This window comes from Crocodylus siamensis, chromosome 3 (genome assembly GCF_052110815.1).
Source record: "Crocodylus siamensis isolate JL-2025a chromosome 3, ASM5211081v1, whole genome shotgun sequence".
In the NCBI taxonomy this organism is placed as follows: Eukaryota; Metazoa; Chordata; order Crocodylia; family Crocodylidae; genus Crocodylus; species Crocodylus siamensis.
In genome coordinates this window covers 132182703-132206676 of record NC_143397.1, presented here as the reverse complement: position 1 = coordinate 132206676, position 23974 = coordinate 132182703, and the positions used below count along the sequence as shown (strand labels likewise).

Sequence of the window (23974 nt, the reverse complement as noted above, 5' to 3'; positions counted from 1 at the left end):
AGCACCTATTTTTTTGTGGGTTGAAAATTAATTTAAAAAAATAAAAGAAAGAAAAATGATCATTACTTGTAAATAATGAACTGTCATCATCTTCATCCTCCTCCTCTTCCTCTTCCTCTCTTGTATAAAGGCAGGAAGAATCTTCGTAGTCAGATTCATGAGGCACATTTTCTTTATTGTCATCGCATTCGATCACAACAGTTGGCACTTGTCTCATGTCTGAAAGGCCGCCAGGTCCTGTTTTCATGACACTGTCACCAGAGTGTAAACCAGAGCTAATGGAAAAGAACAAGAAAAAACAAATGAAGGAACTAGAATTAGCTGCATAGTTAGGGCTGCTTTTCTCTGAAGTCAGGGGTGTATAACTGCAGGCATTTTTTGAGAAAAGAAGGAAGGAGAGAAACATTTTAGTTATCAACAAGAAATCCAATGGACTAAAATATGATAAACAGAAGAAATTAAGTTGGGAAATTAAAGGATGATTCAAATTTAAAACCTTAGATAACCAGGGCTGAGAGGCAAAGGACCTATATTTAAACACAATTTGAAGATATAATGGAAATCTTCCCACCAGCTCCTTGTGATGATTAAGCCTCCAGTGGGTCTTTCAGCCTCCTGCTGGCACTGAGACAGTGTGGAGGAGGATGGTAGCTGATTCAGATACAGAAAAGATAAAAGTCAGGCAGAGGAAAGGGAAAGAGTAGTTCTGGATAAAATACATGCAGGGGCTGGAGGGCAGAGAACAAATTATCTCGACCGGCTGGGGCAGGAAATAGAGGTGACAAATCAAGGGGAGCCTCAACTGGAGCTGCGGTGAGAGTGATTAAAGAAGGACTGGTTGGGTGGAGAGGCAGGAACTAATGGGACCAGGAAACTGAGGCTGGGAAGCCACGGAGGTGGGATGCCAGGACTGAGAACCAGTGAGAAAAATGGAGGCTGTGGAAGAAATTTGGTTGGAGGTACGCACACTAAGCTCAGGCAAGGAGCTGGGGTCATGGGGTGACTGGGAGCTGGGGTCATGGGGTGACTGGGGCTGGCTGAAGAAACATACTGGGATTAAGAACCAGTGCATGAGGGAACCCAAGTTTCTTAAGTCTCACCATTTCTCTGACATAGGGAAATAATGGCCAAGCCCATTGGCAAATGGTGTGACATTCTTTCTCTGTGGCCTGGCCCACACTGTGGCCTGGCCCACACTAAAGCTGCTGTCATTTCTTCCATTAGCTCAAGTGCAGAGGTCTGTGTGGTAGATCAGAAGGTTCCAACCTGGCTGATGAACCACAGAGAGTATCAGTAAAATGCCACATGAAGAAATTTGGAGCCCCCTCTCAGGTTACTTAAAATACCTGGGAAATTACACACATCTACATGCCCGCCACACCACTCCACACAATTAAAATAATATTTTTAAGGTTGCAAAGTGAAGTGCCAAAAGATAAGGAAGTTGAATGCTGCTCTGGAGAACTGATTTTGCTTCTGTCTCCATCACAGAATTCCTCTGTAATGCTAATCAAGTAACTTAAATTAAACTTTTCACAGATGTTTTACTTAATTTTGCATGCCTGATTTTGTGGGGTCCCAACTTAATACTCTGGGGTCTGACTTGAAGAAACTTTGAACATGAATGGCTGAAACAGTAGTCAATGGGACCTGTGCACTGAATGCATGAAGTGCTACAGGAAGCTAAGTACTGTGGAAAATAAATTAAGTTCTAGGTGTCTCAAATTGGGCACCCAAAATTCATATATACTTTAAACATAATATGTGTGTACTACTGCTTTATCTGCAAAATGAAGAGGTGACCTCTTCATCTACCTTCTTCCCCCTTCACTACAGAGAAATTAATTAATAGTGGTGAAACACTCACACTAGGGTGATACACATGAATACTATGGTGATGAAACCATGAGGAAATTAATAATACTGTCTTCAGATCAGTGTAGTAAAATAAGAATAAAAGCCTCATATTGAACAATGAAGATAAAACAAAATATAGAATAGTTGTGCATACAGTGATCACTTTTCCTTCTGTGCACTGAAGCAGGGGTCCTGTAAAAAAATAGTATACAATAATGGAACTTCAGACCGCCTCATAATGCATATGTGCAGTAGGACTGAATTATAGTTGCACAGGTGGCCTCATATCTGACATTTCTTGACTTTGAAACTTCAATAAAGATCTTTTAAATGCAGTTTTTGTGTGCATACATTACTTATGAAAAAGACAGACAGACAGACATTAAAGCCCTGGGAAATATCTAGAATTCTCTATCAACCAAGGCAAGATTAAGAAAGCCATTCCAAGCTTGCCGAATAATTTGAACTAACAGATGGTTCTATACTCCTCCCATCCCTGCCCCCTCCCTTTTATTTTATTTTATTTTTTGCATTTTGCATCTTCTGTCTTGGGCTCAGGTAAGCTGAAACAGAATGTACATTTTGAGGGGGTTTTTTCTTCACTTTATCTGGGATACAATGGAACAAAAGATGAATGGGGATAACTGCATTCATCCCCATTCAACCACATGCATCTGAAACTACTGGCTTTCAGATGCATACAGTGAAGGTCATGTTTAGTTGGAGACTATCAGCAAGGAGGTCTACAGGAATGAAAAAAAGAGGTGCAAATGCACACTGGTACTGTCAGTCTATACATTCATGTGGGAGCCTCATGGGTCATTCTCTGTTTTGGGAGCAATTCTAAGTTAGATTTACAGAAATAATGAGTCACTTGTGACATCCCCAAAAGCCAGGCACAGGGGAGAAATGTATTTATTTTATTTATTTGCATTACCCTCTAACCATTTAGTCATATTTCTGCTGGAAAATCGTATCTTAGGCTGTGATTTCATTGCTTCCTACACTATAACAGGTACAGATGTGTATTACTAGTATTTAGCTTTTTCACGCTTAGATCTTAATGCAACTCTATAAAGAAAGCCAAGTGTCGACAAAGACTTTTTTTTAAAGATGGGGAAATTCAGACACCACTGGAGCCCACTCCAGCAGCAGGCAGCTCCCAGAAGCAGGGAACAATTTCACAGCCCCCACCAGGAGACAGCTGTCTCCTAGCCCTGTGCTCCCTGCCAGCCCCAAATAGGTGCATGTGTAGACATCTGCCCAGGGTGGGTTTACTTTTGAGTAAATTACTCTGGAGTAAATCCATCCAGCATCATTTGCACATGTAGACGCACCCACTGTGATGTTTGGCAGCAGAACTATAGTGCTACCCAGCACATCCACAGGTGGCAGATAGTGGAATGACCTTCAGGGAAGGTTAGCTGTGAAAGCAGCAGAATTTACTCTGATGAATAAGCAGTTGTAGACCAAGCAGCTGCAGCACCCCCAGGATGTGGTGGGGACAGCAGATGGCAATATTCTTTCTCCTGAAAAGTCACATATAACCTCTAATGGTGCTGTGACATGGTCAGTACAGGTTACCACTATAATAAGCCTGTCTAGCCCCCAGCCATGGATCTACAAGTCCTCAATGGTGGAGCAGCTAGAAGAGGATGTTAGAATCCCAACAGCTGTGAAAGTGGATGAAGACTGTAGCAGAGGGAAATCTCCAATTGTTTTGGCCTCCTTGTCATTGGATCAGGGCCTTGTTCTGTCAAAAACCATGTGGAAGATGATAAGCAGTAGCTTCTCTATGATAAAAGAAATCACACACAGGCGCCTTCCATGAAAATGGATTTAGCACAGCTTTCACCAGCTTTCAAGCCCTTTGGCAACCAACTAGTGATGACAGGAGCAGGTTTGTGAGGCCTGGAAACTCTCAGTCATGAACTGGCATGTAGGTGGCAGTAACAAGAAGGTCATTTAGCACTTGGATTGGCAGGGGTGTGATTCTGTAGCTGTGAGTGAGCAACACTTTTTAGGATCTGCCCCTCTCACTCTACATGGGGAGGGGGCTAGAAAAGGTGGCTTAAGCATAGTCTGCCTACCCACTCTTTTCCTGACTGGATAACTGCATCCAGTGGGATCATCTTTACTGTGGTCAAAATCAACAAAGGTATACAATTGTTTTTGGGACCTGGACCATCAGGACCCTCCCGGGCAATCCTAATAGTGAGTGCCACACTGTAATCATGGTTTGACAACTCAGGTGACACAATGTTGACATCACTGCACTAAGTGGGACCCAGTGACCAGGAGACAGGCTGCTCAAAGAACAAGGAGGTGGTTATACCCTCTTGTGGAAGGATAAACAGGAATGAGAACTCTGATTTCAGGGAGCCGGCTTTGCCATTAAGAATGAACTCATAAACCAATTCAAAGAATTTCCTATTGGAGTTAATGAGTGCCTCATGACTCTTCATCTTAAATTGGCAGGGAGACAATGTGCCACTGTTATCAATGCAAAAGACCCAACTCTTGATGCTGCCGATGAAACCAAGGAGAAATTCCATGCCAACCTGGATTAAGTCCTCTCTGATGTTCCAGAGGAAGACAGACTTATTCTGCTCTGTGATATCAATGCTAGAATTAGAAGAGACTCAAATCTCTGGAACAGAACCATCAGCAACGAAGGAGTAGGAAAGATCAGCTCCAAAGGCATCCTCCTCTTGACCAAATGCATGGAACACAGACTCACCATCACCAACACCCTGCTCCTCCAGAAAAACAGGAACAAGACATTATGGCAACACCCACGATTTAAGCACTGGCACTTGATTGACTGTGTCATTGTTTGCGCCTGGGATTGCTAAGATATCCATATCACTCAAGCTATTGAGTCTACAGGAGCTGATGTTTGCTGGACTGATCATGAACTTATCTGCTTAGTTATGTCACTCAAACTGGCTCCCAAATTGTGGCTGTAGCAGAAGCAATGTCAAGGGAAGGTCAACATTGAAGGACTCAAAAAACCAATGAAGTGAGACCTCTTCCACGAAGGCCTGAACAAAAAATTGAAGAATTCCTATCAACAACAATAGGAGAATGCCAGCAGTGCTTGGGGTACCTTCAAGTCCACAGTCACCTTTGTCTGCAAAGAGACACTTGGATTCACAACCAGGAAACATCAAGACTGGTTTGATGAGAATGGCTAGGAGATCCAAGAGTTGACTGACTGTAAGCACAAGGTCTTGTGCTCAGTGAAATGACATCAATTCCAAGGAAAAGAAACTGAATCACCAACAAATCAAAGCAGAGATCCAAAGAGGACCCATGATATGAAGAACACGGGGGGGAAGACTAGGTGAGAGAGATTCAACATCAAGGAGATTCAACATCTCACTGACATCCATGATATACATGGTTTTATTAGTGCCACCAGAGATGATCTTGGAATCCCTCCAACACTTGACAAGATACAAAAAGCAAAAAACAGATGAAGAATGACAAAATATCTGGAGCACATGGAATTCTTGCCAAACTCTTCAAGACAGAAGCTTACATCACAGCTTTGTTCTCTCATCTTAAGGACCGTAGGGATGCCATGATCATGACAATCTTCATGAAAGGAGAAGGGTCCATCTGTGGAAATTACAAAGATCACCTTGCTGTCCACCACAGGAAAGAGTGTGACATAAGATTTGAAATCAAGCTCACAGTTTATCAAGCAGTCATTATCTCTACCTTACTGTATGAAGTTGAGCAGTAGTGATGTGTAGGGGGTGCACAGGGGTGCATGTGCTCCCCATAAGAATGCTGGTGCACCCCCTGACAGCTAGCATTCCCTGCTTAGGCGACGGGGGGTGGGGAGGGTAGGCAGAAGCACTCGTGCGCCCCAAGAGCACTGTCTGGGTAATGGGGGCACCAGGAGAAGCGCCACTGGCACTTCTGGGTGTGCCGCTGGCACTTCCGGGTCAGTGTGATTGGCCATGAGGGGACCTCACTAGTTGCTGACTGGCTGCTGGGGGGATAAGTGCCCCCCTTGACTCAGGAGGCACCAGTTGCCCATAGAGCTGAGATTTGGAAAACATTCAGGAGATACCTCAAGTTGCTGGAGAAGTACCATCCATGCTGCCTATAGGAGATCCTTTGAATCTAGTGGGAAGACAAACGCACCAACATTAGCGTCTTCTTGTAAGCAAACACCACAAGCACCAAGTCAATGAGCATTCAACACCAACTTTTTTAGGCCAGCCATGTCATCCGGATCTCTGCCTCCAAACTCCGAAAGCAAGCTTTATTCTTTCAGCTCAGTTAAGGTATACGCTCAAGAGGAAAGCAGAGAAAGCACTTCAAGGATGTCCTCAAGGCCAAATTGAAAAAATGAAACACTGAAATCAACTCACAGGAGACTATCTCTGAGGACCCTGCCAAATGGAGGAAGAGTTTGCTACAGGGATCTCAGTACTTTGAAACCCACAATGACAACAGGAGATGGAAAAGTTAGAAACAGTGTGTCATGGATCAAATCAGGAATGCAGAGCCATCCACTCTGCATGGAAACATGTGCCTGAGTTGCAATAGAACCTGTTAATCCTAGATTGGCCTTCTAAGCCATTTGCAGACCCACAGATAACACAATCATGGAAGACATTCATCCTCAACTGAAAGGGATTGCCACTGATGATGATGATGACTGTGATGTCAATGGTTATTCTTCACTTCCTGTCCTAACCTTCATTGTATTGTTGATATGGACTGTGTTAAGCAGTTACCACATTTCACCCCAGAAATGACTGCATTTCAGAGTAGTTGGTGAAGGTGGTGAAGTGACTTTTGCAGCTACATTGTTATTCTATAAAGTGCTTAGAAATTTTAGGGCATTTAAGGGCTGATAGTGAATGCTGCCACATTTCTACTATTATGTCTAGCTTCATGAGAGATCTTCTTGTTAACTGGTTTAGTATTATAGCTTAACAAACCAAGGTATGTTTTCATGGGCTGAACCTCTTAGAGAGAACTCAGGTTGCCTAGAGATATCTGTTTTGCACCCTACAATATTAAATATTTATGAAAAATTAGGTTGTGAATTTCTGTATTAGATTTCAATGATTTTTACATAAATCTATTTTTATCTCAGAAGTGATTTTGGGATACATCAACTGAGTTCTTTTAATGAAGAATTAAAAACTTTTAATTAATTTTTAATTGATTGATAAGTTTTAATAATTTAAATTCAATTACCTTTTCTCTTTTAAAAATGCCTGTTTCCCCCTTATCTATTTTCCTGCATAACCTTTCAATGGGAGCTACAGGAAATCCAGAAGATGTAGATTTAATCTCTTAGAGATAATAATGCCCAGCATAATGCTGTTAGATATAAAAAAAGAAAAGACAGTGAACACTAGGCAGCAAAATCATTCAGCTGAGTTTAAAAAAAGCATGCACACAGGCAGTACAAGGTCACTAAATCTGTTTTGGAAGGACCAATGAAAGGGCAGAAGGGCAGATCAGGGTTCCACTAATTTTAATCATTCACATTTCAGACAGGACTGCCAACCATAGTGCTAATTGTGATAGAGTGTTTTGGGGAGATGGATTATTCATTCCTGTGAAAATAACAAGACCAACAATTTAGGCTGACAATTAGTGATCAGGCAGTAATAGTTCTCCAGCACTATCTTACTGGGGCTTGATTTGAACTAGTGACCTAGTTCAATGGAAGGCTCCTTTTCCCATTATTGTATCCCTCAGTCACCCAGCCTCCCAACAACAGCACTTTCTATTTTAAGCTTGACTTTTTTCTGATATTCTATGCGCTGCTTGATTAAAACTGTTCTTCTCTACACTAGTCTGATTCTTCAAGTCATCTGACTGGGTGTTGTGAAACTGTGGAGTATCTGCAGTATTGCAGATAAGTATATGAAAGACAGTCAAGGTCATAAAACAACTCCAAAGTGTGTAGATTTCCTTTTTGCTTTCAGAATATATGCATTGGCATGTGGCTTATTACACAACAGTTTTCAAAGGTTGTGGGACTGACAGTAGTATGTATTAAACAAATTATTAAATGTTCAAATAACCCATTTTAAAGCAATTTGAGGATCTTGCTGTGTTGCTTGTCACACATCAAAACCACAGATAAGCAGGCTCGTTTTAGAATTTAACTCAACACATAAATGTGAAGAATTCTGAGTTAACTATCATTATAAGCACCTTTGGTTACTCTGTAGTACCCTCTTAATAAAATCAGAAGTGCAAAGAAGTTGTACTGCTGTGACTAACTATGGTGCTATTGAGAAGAGATTTATGTGAGAAGTCTGAATTTAGATTATTGTCATGCTGGTAATCATTTACTCAAGGAGGAAAGGTGAAATCATTCCTCTAAAATCTAGTGAGATGAAACCTACAAGAAGTGGATAGTGTGTTTCTTGAAGAGGGTAAAAGATGGCTACAGAGATATTTGGAGAACTTGATATTTATTCTTGTCCCTTCTTGCAGTAGGCAAACAAGGAACTGGAGTTTGCCAAACCATTTTGGCTAGGTTCACTGATACCTCACACTGGGTGTGTCTACACATTCATTAATGTGCAGTAGTTACTGCACATTTAATTTAGTACTTGCTTAATGAAGTTCTAACTAAACGTGCAGAAACTAGAGTTACTGCACAGTAGCTCTGGCGAATGCCTTTTTAGGGATGCTACTGTGCAGTAGTGTATTAGAATCACCCATGCTGTGACACACTACTGCACAGTGTTATTAGGCTACTGTGCATAAAGCATCTCATGTAGATGCACCCACTGATTGGTAAAGCGACACCATTAAGCCTTAAGTGCTAGTCTGTAAAACAGCTCTTTAACTTCCTCCAGGGAAATTTACACAGGTTGGGCTACACAAATGCCCCTCTAAGCATACTTCTGAAATGCCACTGGTGGAACAGCCTGGTTTGGTGAAGGGGAAAAGGGATTCATTGCACAACTCACCCAGTCCTGGATTTGTATTTGGACAATCCTTTTGGTCTGGGGAGAGCTTTGTCAAATGGCCCAGAAGAATTTGGACCAGTGAAGTAGAAAAGTATGACTCAATAACAGAACCTACTCCTGATAGCTGGGATAGACTAAGGACTATAGATTCCTTTTGGCCACACTGGGAAGGCTGGATAGAAGCTCTGCAGCTATTAGGCAGGAACCAAGATGCCTGAGGACGTATATTTGAAGCCAAGCCTGCTCTTTACATGAATCTCTGGACCTCGAGGGTGGCTATGCAAACAGTTGAACCATGCTCCAAATCAGAATCAGATGAAAACTCCAGCTAGCCAATCTCTTTAGGTGGTGCCATTGAAGTTGGTTCCTGAGTTGGGCCTGAGAACCATAGCTTAGGCTTGATTCAGTGGTGTGTCCATGGAAAGAATTTTGGACAAGTCAGCAGGGAACAGCAGTATAGAGTCCATGTGAAGAGGGAGTCACTGGTAGCTGGCCAAAAAGTTACATGGAGCTCTCTCAGTGAGAGTGGAGGTATGCACTGGAACAGCAGAATTGCTCTTTGTGATACCATGAAGTCTTGGATTATGTGGAGTAAGGCAGTTAGAATTACTGTCTTCCTTGTGTAGCCCTGGGATAGGGATCTCACCCAGGATCCAGTCTTGGAAATACAACCCAGTGAAGATCTCCTTGGAGCTGTAGAGATGGAAAGTCTTGCTAAAAAATTGGTCCTGAGAGATGACTAGTACCTGACTGATTCCTAATGGAGGTGGATTCCATGAACTTATTCACGAGGAAGCGCTGAACTCTAGTTTTGCACCCTTCTCAGCTCAGGACACATGACCAGTATAAGGAGGATTTTGCAAGAATATGGGTTTCTCTGAGGCACTATAAGTATTTAGAGTACACACTGGAGGCAGGCATGGGAGTGTCAGAAGATAGGCAGAGTTTAAATACCAGTGACTGGGGAGATGCCACATAGTTTAAGATGTACGTTCTCTCAAATTAAGGAAGAAAGGAGACAGAAGTAGAAAAAAAGGAAAAGAAAAAGAAGTGGCAGAGGACATGACAATCTCCAGATTAGGGAGTTTTGTGGACAAATAAAATTAAGGGGAAGGGTGGCACCCGAGGCCAACCCTGGGCCACAACCCTAAGAAAAAGGCAGAAAGAAAAATTTAAAAACGGATTTCCTTTTTATTAAAGGCACAAGGAAGCAAACACATGCACAAATATGTTGAAAGGCACAAACGCCCTGAAAGGAGGGCTTTAAAGAAACTACTAGGTTGTAAAGAGCACAAGCCAATAAGTGCTTCCTTTTGAACTAAAGCAATTAAAAGAACTAGAGAACAGGAAGAAAGCATCATCCTTTATCTCCTCTGTGCATACTGGAAGGCATGCATATGATCTGTTACTCAAAGGCGCATGATTACCACAAGAAGTTCTACCAAACTATCAGACAAATCAAAATTGGTTGCTTGAACTAAAATCCAGAAATGATTCACATTACTGTGGATTTCTTTATGTAGTACTCGAGTATGGGAGAGAAAAAATAGCTATAAATATTAAAATTTTCTATTCTTGGGTCCTGTAAAATTTAGACCAAAGAAAGCAATTTTTTGACAAGTGTCATAGAAAATAAATGTTTTTTGTCCAAGATACACTTGATAATGTTTACAGGACTATTGGTAGCAATCTCTAATACATTTTAGTTTATAAAATTATAGTCTGAAGCAACTGGATATCCCAAAGGAACTCATCACAGAAACTCTGGTTCAAATATAGTCAAGGGTAATGGTCACTGGAAGCTGATAGCTGTTCAGTAGTCTGTTATCAAAGAAGTTGCAGCCTGAATCCAGTTGCTAGTTTACAAGAGTACACAGGTGATTGACACTAATTGGCAGCTACATCAGACAACCTGGCTGGAAATTAGAGTAGCCTCACCCCCAAAGGAATTGCCTTCAAGTCAGGGTTAAGAAACACTGGAGGAGAGCAGAAACTGTTTTGTAAGGCTTGTCTTTACTGCTTTTGCAGCATCTCCTCTGGGTTTGATTCTGTAGGCTTTACTTCCATAAAATTCCTATTGAAGTCAGCAGGACCAAGCCCTCTGCAGACTCTGGTATCCTAGACCACCAAACTGACACTTTTCTACAAAAGTGCACTCCAAGAAGCGCAAACGGAATTCAGTCAGGATTTTTCTTGATAGATACCTTGTGGTATGTGGGATTCAAAGATGTGTTCTCAACTTCCAAGTCTTTCACTGAAAACCAGAGCTGCAATTTATACTGGTTGGATACAAATCTTCAACAAAGATAAATAGTTGAAAGAAAAAGTTTTTATAGCAGTCATTTCTTCAGGTTCTATCCCTAATGTTTTAAAGGCTGACAGTTTATAAGAGATAATGTGAAGCCAGAAAAGCAGCATTAGTAAATCATATAGTAAGTCATTGACAGTTATTTTGCACTAAAAGGTGAGAGAGTTCTAGGGTGAAGTATTCTGATAGCTAATATATATGGCAAGAAAACCTTGGGATCCCAGTTTTAAAAAGTTAGTGACATGACTCAGAAGAAAAGGTTAGAAGGAATGGGATTATTTAGTTTGGAGAAGAGAGGTGAGACTGAGGTGGGATTTGATAATAATCTTCAATTGCCTGAAGGGGAGTTATGAAAAAGATGATAACAGACTATGCTCTTTGGCTGCAGGAATCAGGACAAGAAATAGTAGCTTGAAATGGCAGAAAGGGACATTTAAGTTGAATATTAGGAAGAACTTTCTCACAATAAGGCTGGTTAAGCATTGGAACAGATTACCTAGATAGGCTGTAGAATCTGCAGCCTTGGATGTTTTAAAGAACAGGTTAGACCATGTGTGCTCAACCCCTGGCCTGCTGGCCAAAACCAGCCCATGAAACTATGACATGTGGCTTGTGGGGCTCCCCATGGATTGGGAAATTTGGTGGTGGTGAAGCAATGGCAATTAATATAGCCACCCTCCCCAGTTGCCAAACTCCCAAGCCCTGCACAGCCAGATGGCCAGGCTGCCTCCCCATCTCCCTCTGCTGTGGAATCAGGCCCCTGTGTTCCCTGAATCAGGCCCACCAGCCAGATACAGCTGCAGATGTGCAGGCACCACCCAGTCAGCCTGCAGGGCAAGAGTTTTTGAGTACCACTGGGTTAGACAAACAGTTGCCTAGAATTGTTTAGATAGGGATGATCTTGCTTTGAGCAGGGGGCTGGACTAGAAGACCTCCTGAGGTCCCTTCCAACCTTACTTTTCTATAATTCTTTTATATATTATTTTCTAGAAGTCTGTTATTCTGAATTAGCCCTCAGTTTAAATTGTGACACATTGCTATCCCTTGGTAGGAAAACTGCTATCTACCTCAGATTCTATAACTTTTACTAGACCAGAAGTGAGTGCAGATCCTTAACAAGACTCAGGATTAAATGTAATTTTATACAATACTTAGCACTTATATAAAGGTTTTGGTTTTCACTGTTTTAAGAATACTAGCTTAGTAATGCTCACAAAATCCTTGTGGTGCAAGTTAGTGCAATCACCCCCCTTTTGTAAAAGGGAAACGGGGGCAGATACATTAGTTAACCTGATCACTGTTACACAGCATAGTGCAACATAGTGTCTGGTTCCCATTCCCATACTCACCTAAAGTTTAAGATTCTCTGACAAGCTTCTAACTGTTTGGCAAGTCACTTCCTCCTTAATTTCACATATTGGGCTTTAAATGTATTTAGACTATTAAGACTCTAAAGATATGGTCATTTAAAGCAAAAAACCTGTGTTGCTAAATGGAGAAGATTCTTTATTTTTTCCTTGTTCTTGTCCAAAACATGGGGGGTAGTGACAGGAGCAGTTATGGGGGTTGAAAAGAAAAGAATACTGGACAATTTGAAGAGAAAAGTACAGGTGGGTGGTAGGATAAAGCCAATTCAACAGGAGATACCAGAGCAGAGGAAATCCCATTCTACTCAGGATCCAAGAAGCTAGAGAGAAAAGAAAGATTTACCTGCCTTAACAATACATTGATTGAATATGGATGGTTGTGGTTCACTTTGGGGTCACCAACATCATCCTTGCTTGTAAAAATTCCACAGTATTTTTTCACCATAGCTGACTCCATCTGACAACACAACTATTCCAGTATTTGGGGCAGTTAGTCTAGACAAGTGGTGCTCAACAATTTTAGTTAGCGGGCTGGATGGGCAGTGCCCAGTCCATCCACGGGCTGGATTCAGCTCAGGGTTCCAATATGGTGCTTAGGGCTGTCAGAGCAGGACCTCATCCAGCCATGTGGGAAGGGGAGCAGCCCAGTCCTGTCAGGGCCTTTGGCCAGTCAGGCCCTGCCAGGATAAGCTCTTGAGCTTCCACACCTGACCTTGATCCCTGGCTAATGTGACTGCCTCCGTTCCCTGTGTGCATTGGCTGCTGAGAGCACCACTCAGTCCTTTTAAGCATATCTGCAGCTTCAGGGTGTAGGCACACTTTGACAACAGCCTCAGATTGCTCTGGCAAGCCTCAAGTTCGCTGCTTTCTCTGGTTCTCCTGGCTCCTGACTTGGTTTTCTCTGCCTCTGCTCTTGCATCTTCCCTGGAACTTGGCACCAGTTCCCTGGTCCTCTTGGCTCATGACTCAGCTTCAGCTTTCCTTGACCCTGCTCTTGGATTTTCCCTGGAACTCTGTGCCTCGCTATCTGATTTCTTGGCTTCTGACCTTGGCTTGCACCCCAGCCTATGTCTCTTGGATCTCTACTCTGCTGATCCAAACTGATGCCTCACTAGCCTGCATCCCTACTCAGCTGACCTCCTTTAGAGGCCTATCTGCAGGCCTGACTGCTGACATCCTGGCTGGACCCTCACAAATCCTATGGAGAGAAGGGCTTGACCCAGCCCCAATCTGGCCCCATGGAAGGGGGGGGAAGGGGCATGGCCCAGCCCTGATACAGATGTGGGGGGGCAAAGGGGTTGAGGGGGTGTGGCTCGACCCCAACCTGTTGCTCAGGGCTTGAGGTCTGAGAATTTGGCAGCATGGGACGGTGGAGGTATTAATTGCCACAGCTCTCCCACTGTCAAATTTTCTGACCTGGGGGCCAGGTACCATGGCTCTATGGGCTGCATTTGGCCCATGGGCCAGAGGTTGAGCACCTCTGGTCTCAAATACTCTAATATTCTCTTTTCTTCCTCTCGCTTTTTTTTTTTAGATCAGGACCAGAATCAGCAAAAGTGATTGCTACCTAGTGATGTTAACATTTCCTAGTTAGTGTTGCAGCATAATGCCAGGAATTTCATTTCCTCCTCAGACGATGACGTGGGTGCCGTGATCCAACAGTGTACTATGCTGAAAGCCATAGAAAAGCTTAGGACCCAATTTGAGACCCTGCATGTGTAATGAACATGACTGTTAAATTATATATAGAAGAAATATCTAAAACACATGCATTTACAAAACTTGCAAGATATTCAAACTGAAATGTCCTATAACAAATACCTCAACATGACTTCCTTTGGGTTTAAACATGCTTTTATACAATTAGATAAGTATTACTGTCAAAAATATGAAGAAAATATATCACTTGGTGAAACTAATCCCCTCTCTAATCAAATACATCTATTCTGGAAAGCTACAGTAATCTACTTGAAGTTATTAACGAATTTACTGAAAACAGAGTGACTCTCAGAAAATTAAGTTAAGAATGTAACAGAATGTGTCATATTTGTAAATGTGTGGTCCACATACATTAAGAAAACAGTGACTGCTTTTCCAGAGTAATAAGGCATCAGTTCTTTCATCTTCTAAGTACTGCAAATATTACTGATTTGTTTTGACAGGACTGAAATCATCAGTGAAGTTCAAGGAAAATAGTTACTCAATTAAAAACAAGCAAAGTTGTATTATGTATCTTATTAAGAACTGGTATTCATTTCCATTTAAAATGTGAAAACATATCGATGCCACCATTTTTCTTACTCTATTCTGTGAAGGAGGACTCATGCTTCATACTGAGAATTCACTCTTTGCTTACTCATTTTTAACAAAGTTGCCCAGTTCCAGCTGCTAATGAATAGTTAAAACAAACAAAAACTATATAATTTTCTTCCTAGTAGGTAAACTGACCTATAGACACAGGAATGATGGTAGTTTAGAGACCTGAGTGTCCATTACAGTGGGGTAACAGATACCAAAATGAAGTCATCAGTGAGAAATTTCATTAGCTCTGAAGAATGAAATACAATTTGTATGACTTGCTAGCCAGACTATTTAATTAGCACCTTGACTTGTCCTGAGCTGCTTTTCCCCAGAGGTAACTCCAGGAGACACAAGAGTCCTTTACTGGCAATTCCCTGTGGCCAGGAGTATGTACATTAGATCATATCTGAGGATGATGCAGCTGATTCTACCATGTGGCCCTGGCCAGCTAGGCTAACAAAGTGAAGGCAACAGGACTGTGCCATCAGCATTTTTCTAACCTTTCTATGGCACATGTCTAAAGTGTGTTATCTCCTATCAGGGTGCAAATTAAGGGGGAGCTCAGGGATGGAGGGGGGGGGGGGGCTGAGCCCTCCATAGGAGACAAGAGCCCCGCCTGTAAGATTTGAAAATCATAACCTGGGGGAATCTTTGATTGGATTGCTCCTTTACTTAGGTGGACTTGCTAATCAATGAACTGGTTTAATTTTTTTTGCAGACTTCCCCAAAAGTCAAAGTGTAATTCGAATACTGCCTCCTATCCCACGGCTAGAACCTCTTACCTGTGGCAATAGGAACTCCTCTGTATAAGTCAGACAATTTTATACTAGCTGAAGATTGATTCCCTTACTCTGGAGAAATGTCTGGCTGCCCATTTAAAGCAGCTATAAAGGTCCCAATACCTATTTAAAATTGCACAGGTTTGGTTTTCTGGAAAATGTCCTTTTTTCATATCCCCAAATTAGTTATTCATTCAGCATTCATATATTCTAATTTATGCCAGGAACTCATCTGGTACTAGCAGAGGTCACAGGATGCAGCCTTAAGCTACCCCTCTGCAGTCCCTCTTGAATTGCTCTGAGTATTCCTATCTAGACTTTTGGGTTGATTGCTTCCTTTGAACTGGAAGCATTTCCCAAAGATTTTCTGCAGTTGTATGTAGACTCCCTCACAAAAGGGAATTCTGCCTGTTGTAATGTCCACAACTGCATCTACCTTCTTGGAAAGGTCTCACAAGGCTCTAGGAAATCCAAAGGTCCTGCTACCCAGAAGATACCTTGAAGCTTCAGTGCAACCCAACTGCTTGTTCCTTCCAGTGCTAGCTAGTTCATACTAGTTGATATTTTCAAGGGAAAGGTCTACACCAGCTGCTCCCAACTTTTTTTTTGGTTGTGGTCTTACTTAGATACCAATAATTTAATGGAGCCCATAAAGTGGTAACTGTTCATGTGCCTGCAACTAAGAGGTACCGGTGCGGATTTACCATGCCTCAGCTGCTCCAGGGTAACTATTCCTATTCTAACCCCATAGTAAAAACTTAACTCTGAAATAATTTATCCATGAATGAAACAGGGATAATGTGCCCAGTTTCACTTTCATTTACCTCAGGGTAAATAGTGGCACAGGGCCAGTTACCAATAAGCAGCTGGAGTATGGTAAGAAGGTTAACTGTGGGTACATGGTATAATTGCCCCATTTAGGAGACTTTGGGGATCTGTAGGGGTCATGACTGCACTCATAAATTCTGTGACCCTTGGTTTGGGAACTGCTGGATTAGACTGTTATATTTCTTAAATGAAAACTGAGAATTTCCATATGGGGCCTAAATATCCAGTTAACAAGGAGCTGTCATTAACATCGTCTTACCTACAGGTAGGATATCAATTGAAACCTGGTTACGTTACTTTAGCTTGCCCCTCCACATAAGCAAGGTTTAAAGCAATGGCAGTGTCTACACACAAAGCTGCACTTATTTAGTTAGTTAAATCAGATTATTTTCATGGCTCAAATAAGATTAGTGATAGGCATTTGTATACATGCTTGTGTCACAGTGCCAGGTGCTTTTAAAAGCGCTCGGTGCTGCAGCACATGCAGCTGTATAAGCAGCAAAATGCTTGTCAGCACCGAGAAAATGACAGCAGTGCATTTGTTAAATAAAACACAGTGGAGGTGTTTTAGTTCAAAAGTGCGCTGCCACCATTTTCTGTGCACCGATTCACATTTTGCCACTTATACAACTGCATCCAAAGCAGCGCAGTGCGTGTCAGCTCGTGTGCGGAGCAGACTAGATTAACTGAGTCTGCTCCGACCTGCTGGATCACCAGTGTGTTGCAGGATGAAAAGGTATGTGTTAGGCCTGTGCGAAATGGCTAGTATTCGCTTTGGATTCGGATTCGGCCAGTTCAAGGGGGACAGTGATTTGATTCAGTGATTCGAATCACTGTTCCGATTTGATCTGGCCGAATCCTCCGCCTGCTCTCCCAGCCTGGCAATGGCTGCCCTGCCTACCCCAGCTCCTGGCTCTTGTAAAAAAAAAGCCCCAGTGCTCACCGGGTGCTGCCGGGCAGGGGGTGATCCCTGCTGTCCCGTGTCACGTGGGGAGCTCTGCATGAGCCCCCAAAGCTCTGAGGCCTGGGTGGGGGCGGAGGGGGGGCAGCTATGAGGGTGCTGGGGGAGCAGGAGGGTCAAGGGGGCTGGCAGGGGTCCCCCCATGGTCCTCTCCCGCCTGTCCCAGCACCCTCTCCCCTGCCCCTAGTACTTATAAGCTCGGAGTGGCTGCAGCTCCATGCTGTAGCCACCTGGGACTGCCTGAATCATCAAAGCTCTCCACATCTCTTCCAAAGATGTGGAAAGCTTTGAATTGATTTGGACCTTTACCTTGGTCTCCTGATTCGATTCAGATTTGGAGACCCAGCCACTGATTCGGGCCAAATCTCCTTTGAATCGAATCATCACCCAAAGCTTTGCACAGCCCTAGTATGTGTACAAATGACCATAGTCTACGCCGTGAAACTAAGTTACAACTATGCATAGAGGAAGATGGACTTCCTAACTTGAAAATGTTTTTAACTGCAACATTATGATGCGTGATATGGAAAAAGTAACACTTAATATCTTTGGGGCAGTAATATTTGAGGGGCAAATCATTAAGCAAGTTAGGATTTCCTCTGTTAGACTGAATTATTTAGCCTCTTGTCTATAAAAAAAATGATCTGATCCTGCTAGAACAACCTGGTTACAACCTTGCTCCTGCTCTTAAATATAAAATGTTATCTTTTGGCTACCTCATTTATTCTGAGACTCATTCAATTTCAGCCTGCAAATGAAAATACATTTTCTTAAACTTGCTGATCTTGCAGTCTGGGAGGACACCTTAAATTTGATACAATCTGTTTTACTTACCTTGACTATCTGGACCGACATCCAACTATATCCACAAAGGATGATTATAAAAAAGAGCCTCAAATTAGATTAAATGCTTGCAATTAAATATATAATTATCTTCCAAATGTGAATATACAACAAGAAGGTACAATGGAAAATTGTATTTTCTTTGTAGAACGTAAATTGCAACCGCTATTAAAAAGCAGTGGCAAATATGTGTATGTAGGTGTGGGTAAAGAGATATGCACAGAAGCTTCCTATGTACCTAAGGCATTTAATTTTATTTTTAGATGTATTTTAGTCACTCTGTACGGTAAAAATAACGAAAATATTACTTCAAAAAGTATGTGGCTAACTTGAGCCTTTATAAGTTCCTTCTAGCTTATCGGTGCTATGCAGATACTTTCATGGTACAGCGTATTTGGTCTTTATTGTTCTTTTCTAAATGTTATAGTTCTGTCCTTTTTTCCCTTTCTTTCCTGTAACCAGAGTTTTATTTCTAAGACCTTGTGTGTTATATTATTGTAAAACAGGAAAATCCAAAGAGATTTTAATGTCCTGGCACCATGACCTAGTGATTAGAGCAGGGAGCTATAGTCATAGGTGGATCTACAATTTTGAAAAGTGGGGTGCAGATGGTGAGGTGCATTATCACACATAAAACAGCCGATATTTTTCTCCAGTTAAAAATATACTAGAAGCTTTACTAGTATGCTGTGGGGCCAAGGGCTGTATTATTCCGTTTTAAGACTGAAGGAAAAATAAATATAACTTGATTGAAATTAAGTCAAAAACACTCTGCAGGGCTGTGGAATAGGAGCTTTGCTGAGCAGCTGGAACTGCAGAACAAAAGATAGCTTGATTCATGGAACCTCAAGGCCATTAGAAAGAGGAAAGGGTTGGTAACACCTGTGGATGAAGAGGTCTAGAAGGGATCAGAGAGACATGAAGTGAAGTGACTCCCTCAGCACTGCCTGACTAGAAATGCTGCTGCCATTGCCAATGTTTTTAAATTTTGGGTGGACCAGGAATCAAAGGGGGGTGCAAGTGCATAAGTGCACTCCTCCTATGGACCTACTCCAGCCTATAGTTCAAGTGACTGAGGTTTTAATCCTGACTCTGCCACTAACTTACTGCATAATCTTGGGCAAGTCAGTTAATTACTCAGGGTCTCAATTTCCCTATCCACAAGTGATTCGTAAAAGGTTTGGGATCCTTGAATATAAAGCCCTCCCTAAGGGCATGACAGGGCATCATGTTTGGATGCTGCAAAGAAACTATGTAAATCACTGTTTTTAAAAATCTCCCATTACCTTTCTAGCCTCTGCATGGTCATGGCCAGTGTCTTGTTCAATTCCTCTATCATCCGGCATCCGGAAGGGTGAATGGGTAATGAGCTGGATCCAGAAGGCAGGTGCTGGCTGTGGCTGCCATACTGAAGCTGGTGCTGGTGGGCTGCTAACTGGGATGGCAGTACAGTGTGATGGTGCTGAGCCAAGGGCTGCTGGGAGCTCTTCTGTGTGGAATAAGCTGCGAGAGAGAGGTCTGGCCCCCCTAAAGGCATGCATATCATGACTTTCTTTGGAGGTAGCGGAGGCGACAGTTTAACTGGCATACAAGGCAGTTTCACAGGCGCGCCAGGATCTAGAACATAAGGATGAGAGGCACAGCGGTAAATTTCTGTGGAATTAGAAAGAAGACCACATTATCTCTTTGGTAGTCAGGTTACCAGTAATGACAATAGACAAGTTTCATTGGATGTATCCCTTTCCTGGCATTGACAGACGATATTTTATCACATAATACAACTGTTTTCAGAAGGAATGTTCTCACTTTGCCACATTTTTGAGCCCCCTGAAAACAGTTCAGGGCAGTGCTTGCCTGTATGGTATGTTATGTTGCACTTAATTTAACAACAAGATTTATGTGCTGCTGTTCACTTTCAAAACACTTTCTCCCAAAAAAGCCCTGCAAGTTGAGCATTTCCCATGTAACAGATGCATAAAACTAAAGCAGAGTGATTGGGTGCACAGACTCACAACATGAATCGCTGCCATCACAGCTTGGATTAAAACTACATGATTCCTACTTCTCTTGCCTGACGACTGCAGATAAAACCGTTCGAATTTTTGCAGAGCATTTGGTTAAGGAAACATTCATCAAAGAAAAATGGCATAAATGATAAAGGGAGATAATCTAGTAAAGCAGCAGAAATGACTGATTCGTCTATAGAACATCTGTTAAACATATCTGTTTTTTAGGATTCCTGAAAACTCACGATATTTTCAGGAATCTTTCAGGGAAAGGTTTTTGCTTGGTTCTGTGGGGACTGAATAACATTTTAGAGGTGCATGTAATAGAGATGATTATAAGCAAACAAAATTTCAGTGCACTGGCTGGCTGCACTCAGCTGTAAGAAAGAGACTTTGAGACTTTGACTGTTTTATGAAATAGTTTTAAAAGGTAGCAGAGAAACAAGGGTGTCAAAAACAGGAAGGTCAAGGAGAACTAGTCACCAAAGGTTATGAGGACAAAGGAAGACAGAGTATACACTAAGTACTGAGGTCATGCCATACGGCTATTTGAGGTTGAGGTCATGCCATAGGGGTGAAAGTTTCTTTAGTAGAAGACAGGCCCGAATAAATCACAGACACTCAAGTCCTGCAAAGGAGTTCTGACAACATGACATTTGTGCAGTTTGGCCTCTATTCCTGAAATTCCTGCACCTTGCTACAACTCGAGAAAGAGATTAAAGTGCCAGCCACTTGCTTTGACTTGACAAAGCTCAGCAGGCAAGATGATGCAGCCCAGGTTTCAAAGGCCATTGCACGTTCATGAACTGCAGCACATTTTTTAAAAGCCCTTCTCCAAATAATACATGTTATTACTAGCTATTCACAGGAGCTTTTTGCTTTCTGTATCTATAACTGCTTGGCTGGATATTTATTTGTCTGAACCACTGTGCAGTGACTAGAGAGAGGACAGAGGGATTGATGCTGGGGCCCCTCTCCTGTAATAGCAAACTGAACAGAGACACTCAGCTGGAAGAGGAAAGTGAACAGAGACAAAATTCAGGGTTTTTTTTCACCATTACTGCTTCCGTTTGACTAGCACCTCCAGGTCTCACTGTGCTGGGCTCTGTGCACACACAACAGAGACAGTGCCCTCCCCAGAACACTTTTAATTCCATATTTTCTCATGTACAACACACCCAAAAATAAGACACGTGCTTTGATTTTGGAAAGGAGAATATAGGGAAAAAATATTTTTCCAGAGTCATGGCTGACTATGTGACACAACTTAAGTCCTCCTGGGAGTGCAGAGTATCCACGCAGATTGTCTCCTGAGATGCCACACTTCCTAGAGAGATGATTCTAGGAGGATGCTATCTCACATAAAGTTAGGTCCCCAGATCCTTGCGGGGGCAGTAGCAAGGCCATTAGTTCTTTACTTTAAGTAGTTCTTGATGCAAGTTCCTGTAAATAAAATGTTGTTTCCACATCACATGCCTCATCCAGAAACTACCAGTTCTCTTGCTGTTTCAAGCACAATCTACAGTGCTCAGCCAATAGCTATGGCTGTGAGAAGGTTAACTTAGGACTCTGCATCTTGGTAGCTGTGTGGCATGCTTAGTGGCTCCAGGCTTAGTCTTTTCCAGCGAAGAAAACATCTAGCTTCCCTGTTTCACACATGCACCCAAATTTTGGGGAAAGATTTTGGGAGAAAAGGTGCATGCTGTATGTGAGTAAATGAATAAATTAGATATGGGTGTGAAATGAAAGAGTCACAGAAAAAGGTTAGTGGCAGAGCCAGGAACAGAACCAAAGTCTTTTGACTGGCAAGCTAGTGTTGTATCTACCAGACCACACTGCCTTCTCTCAAAACAACACTTTCATTTACTTGTATCCAGTGCTGAATGTGGCCCTGGAAATGGCCAGCAAATGCAGCGCCACCTCTGTCTCTTCCTGTATGGACTGACTGTCTTCAAAATGCAGGCTGTCTTCTACACATTGCAAAAACAAATTTTCATTTTTTCTGCTCAAATACAGAAGAGGCTGAACTGTAACATTTTTGATGCACACACAACGTACACTCTAGCTGTGTACATTTTATATTCGTACTCTGCACAAAAGAACACTTTGTCTTTAACATATTGTCAAAGGAATGACAAAGTGTTAATTGACTGGGGCTGGACTCGATGATCTCCCGAGGTCCCTTCCAGCCCTGATGTCTATGAAATCTATGAATAAAACCCAGAGAATTAGGCTTCTGTGAGAGCTGTAGTAGCAAAACATGCTAAATATATTAGTGCTTCAGGCTAATGGAAATGGGTCTGGGCTGCAAAACTCAGCTCCACATCCATGCTTCCCTTAATTTCTGGAATATTTAGATTTGAGGTGTCCAGTTTGGCTTCATCTCTGGTATGGTTCAATGCAGAGCTGGAATTCTGCAAGGCAGTGTTACCACAATCCTGGACCATGATCGGATCATGATGCCAAGGAATCATCCTCACTGTGAGGTTCAAAGTGATCCCATCCCACAGGAGCTGCACATTCCTTCTTCTGACTGAATTAAAATTTGAAGCACCAATTGAGTTTGCTACCTCCTATTCTTAAGTATTAAAAGAGCTGGTTGTAAATTGGGAGTAATCTGTCAAAGCATTTTGGGCATAGAATAAATAGAAACACTTCAATTTTTCCTTTACGTTAAAAGGGAAAGGTTTGTTTCCTTTCTGAATGTAAGTGGTCTGCTTTTAGATTCACAGACAAAACACTAGTTATGGGCAAGTCCATGGGAACTACAAAGTGAAATACAAAAATGTAAATGGAGTGCATAAAACATACATTAAACTAATAACATTTAATTTAATTGTTTGAAACCTTGTTTATCACATAGGTAAGATGTTTGTTTTCTGTTTAACTATATAGGGCTAAAGGCTAGGTAGAGTTGTACCTTAAATATTAACTAAATTAGACAATTAGACATGCATAAGCTTTCATAAGCAACAGCTTACTTTGTTAGATGCCGTTGGGATAATATGTCAGCATACCTTCATGGAAAATGGTAATAGAGACACTCCAATTTAAACAGAAAAATGTACTACCTCAGGCAAAAAATTTCTTCCTTGCCCTTTACCATTAGGACAATTTTCCTTGTCTATTAAAAAAAAATTACTGAAAGGAGAAACATCACAGCACAAGGAGAGTTTGACTCATTCACTCAGATAAGTCTGTCTTCAAGGATATTGGTAATGGATTAAAAGGAGTCAATGGGCCTCACCCTGAAAGTTTTACTCAGTTCAATGAAGATTTTGAATGAGTAGAAAATTCAGGATTTGACCAAATTCATGGGCTAATTTCTATTTCCAATTACACTAGCAGAAACTCTATTGTCTTCAATGGAGCTTATCCAGTGTTAATGAGAAGAGAATTTGACTTTGTTTGTAAGAGACTGGGACAAACACAGTCTATGGCTTTTTTTAAAGCCACAATATTTTCCAACATAATATACGTGTCGTGCATGAAGACATGAACAGTCTCCACCAAGGACTATCCATCGTATGTATACATGTGTAGGCAAATCAAAGGCAGGTGACAGAACAAACAGGAAATCAGTGCTACAAGTCCTCCCAGTGGAACATTACCACAATCTTAAATTTTTGCACAAAGTACTGACATGACAGGAGAGCAGCACAGAACAGGTTTGTAAGTCTGATTTATCTTTTCTAGCTGAAGTTCCTTATAGTAAGTGTTATATATCATAGACCCAATTATGCTAGAGGCTGAGTCCCT

At 41.9% G+C, this 23974-nt stretch overlaps 1 protein-coding gene across 5 annotated transcripts in view; it reads right to left on the bottom strand.

The window, feature by feature from the left end:
* Window positions 1-23974, bottom strand: part of PHACTR1 (phosphatase and actin regulator 1) — a 470686-nt gene that overhangs the window by 58728 nt on the left and 387984 nt on the right. For all 5 annotated transcript variants that reach the window (XM_090039210.1, XM_090039212.1, XM_090039208.1 and 2 more), the window contains 2 exons: window positions 19496-19826; window positions 67-275 (listed from right to left, as the gene is read on the bottom strand). In XM_090039210.1, coding sequence (XP_089895336.1) covers window positions 67-275; window positions 19496-19826 — 540 coding nt within the window. The remainder of the gene's footprint in view (window positions 1-66; window positions 276-19495; window positions 19827-23974) is intronic.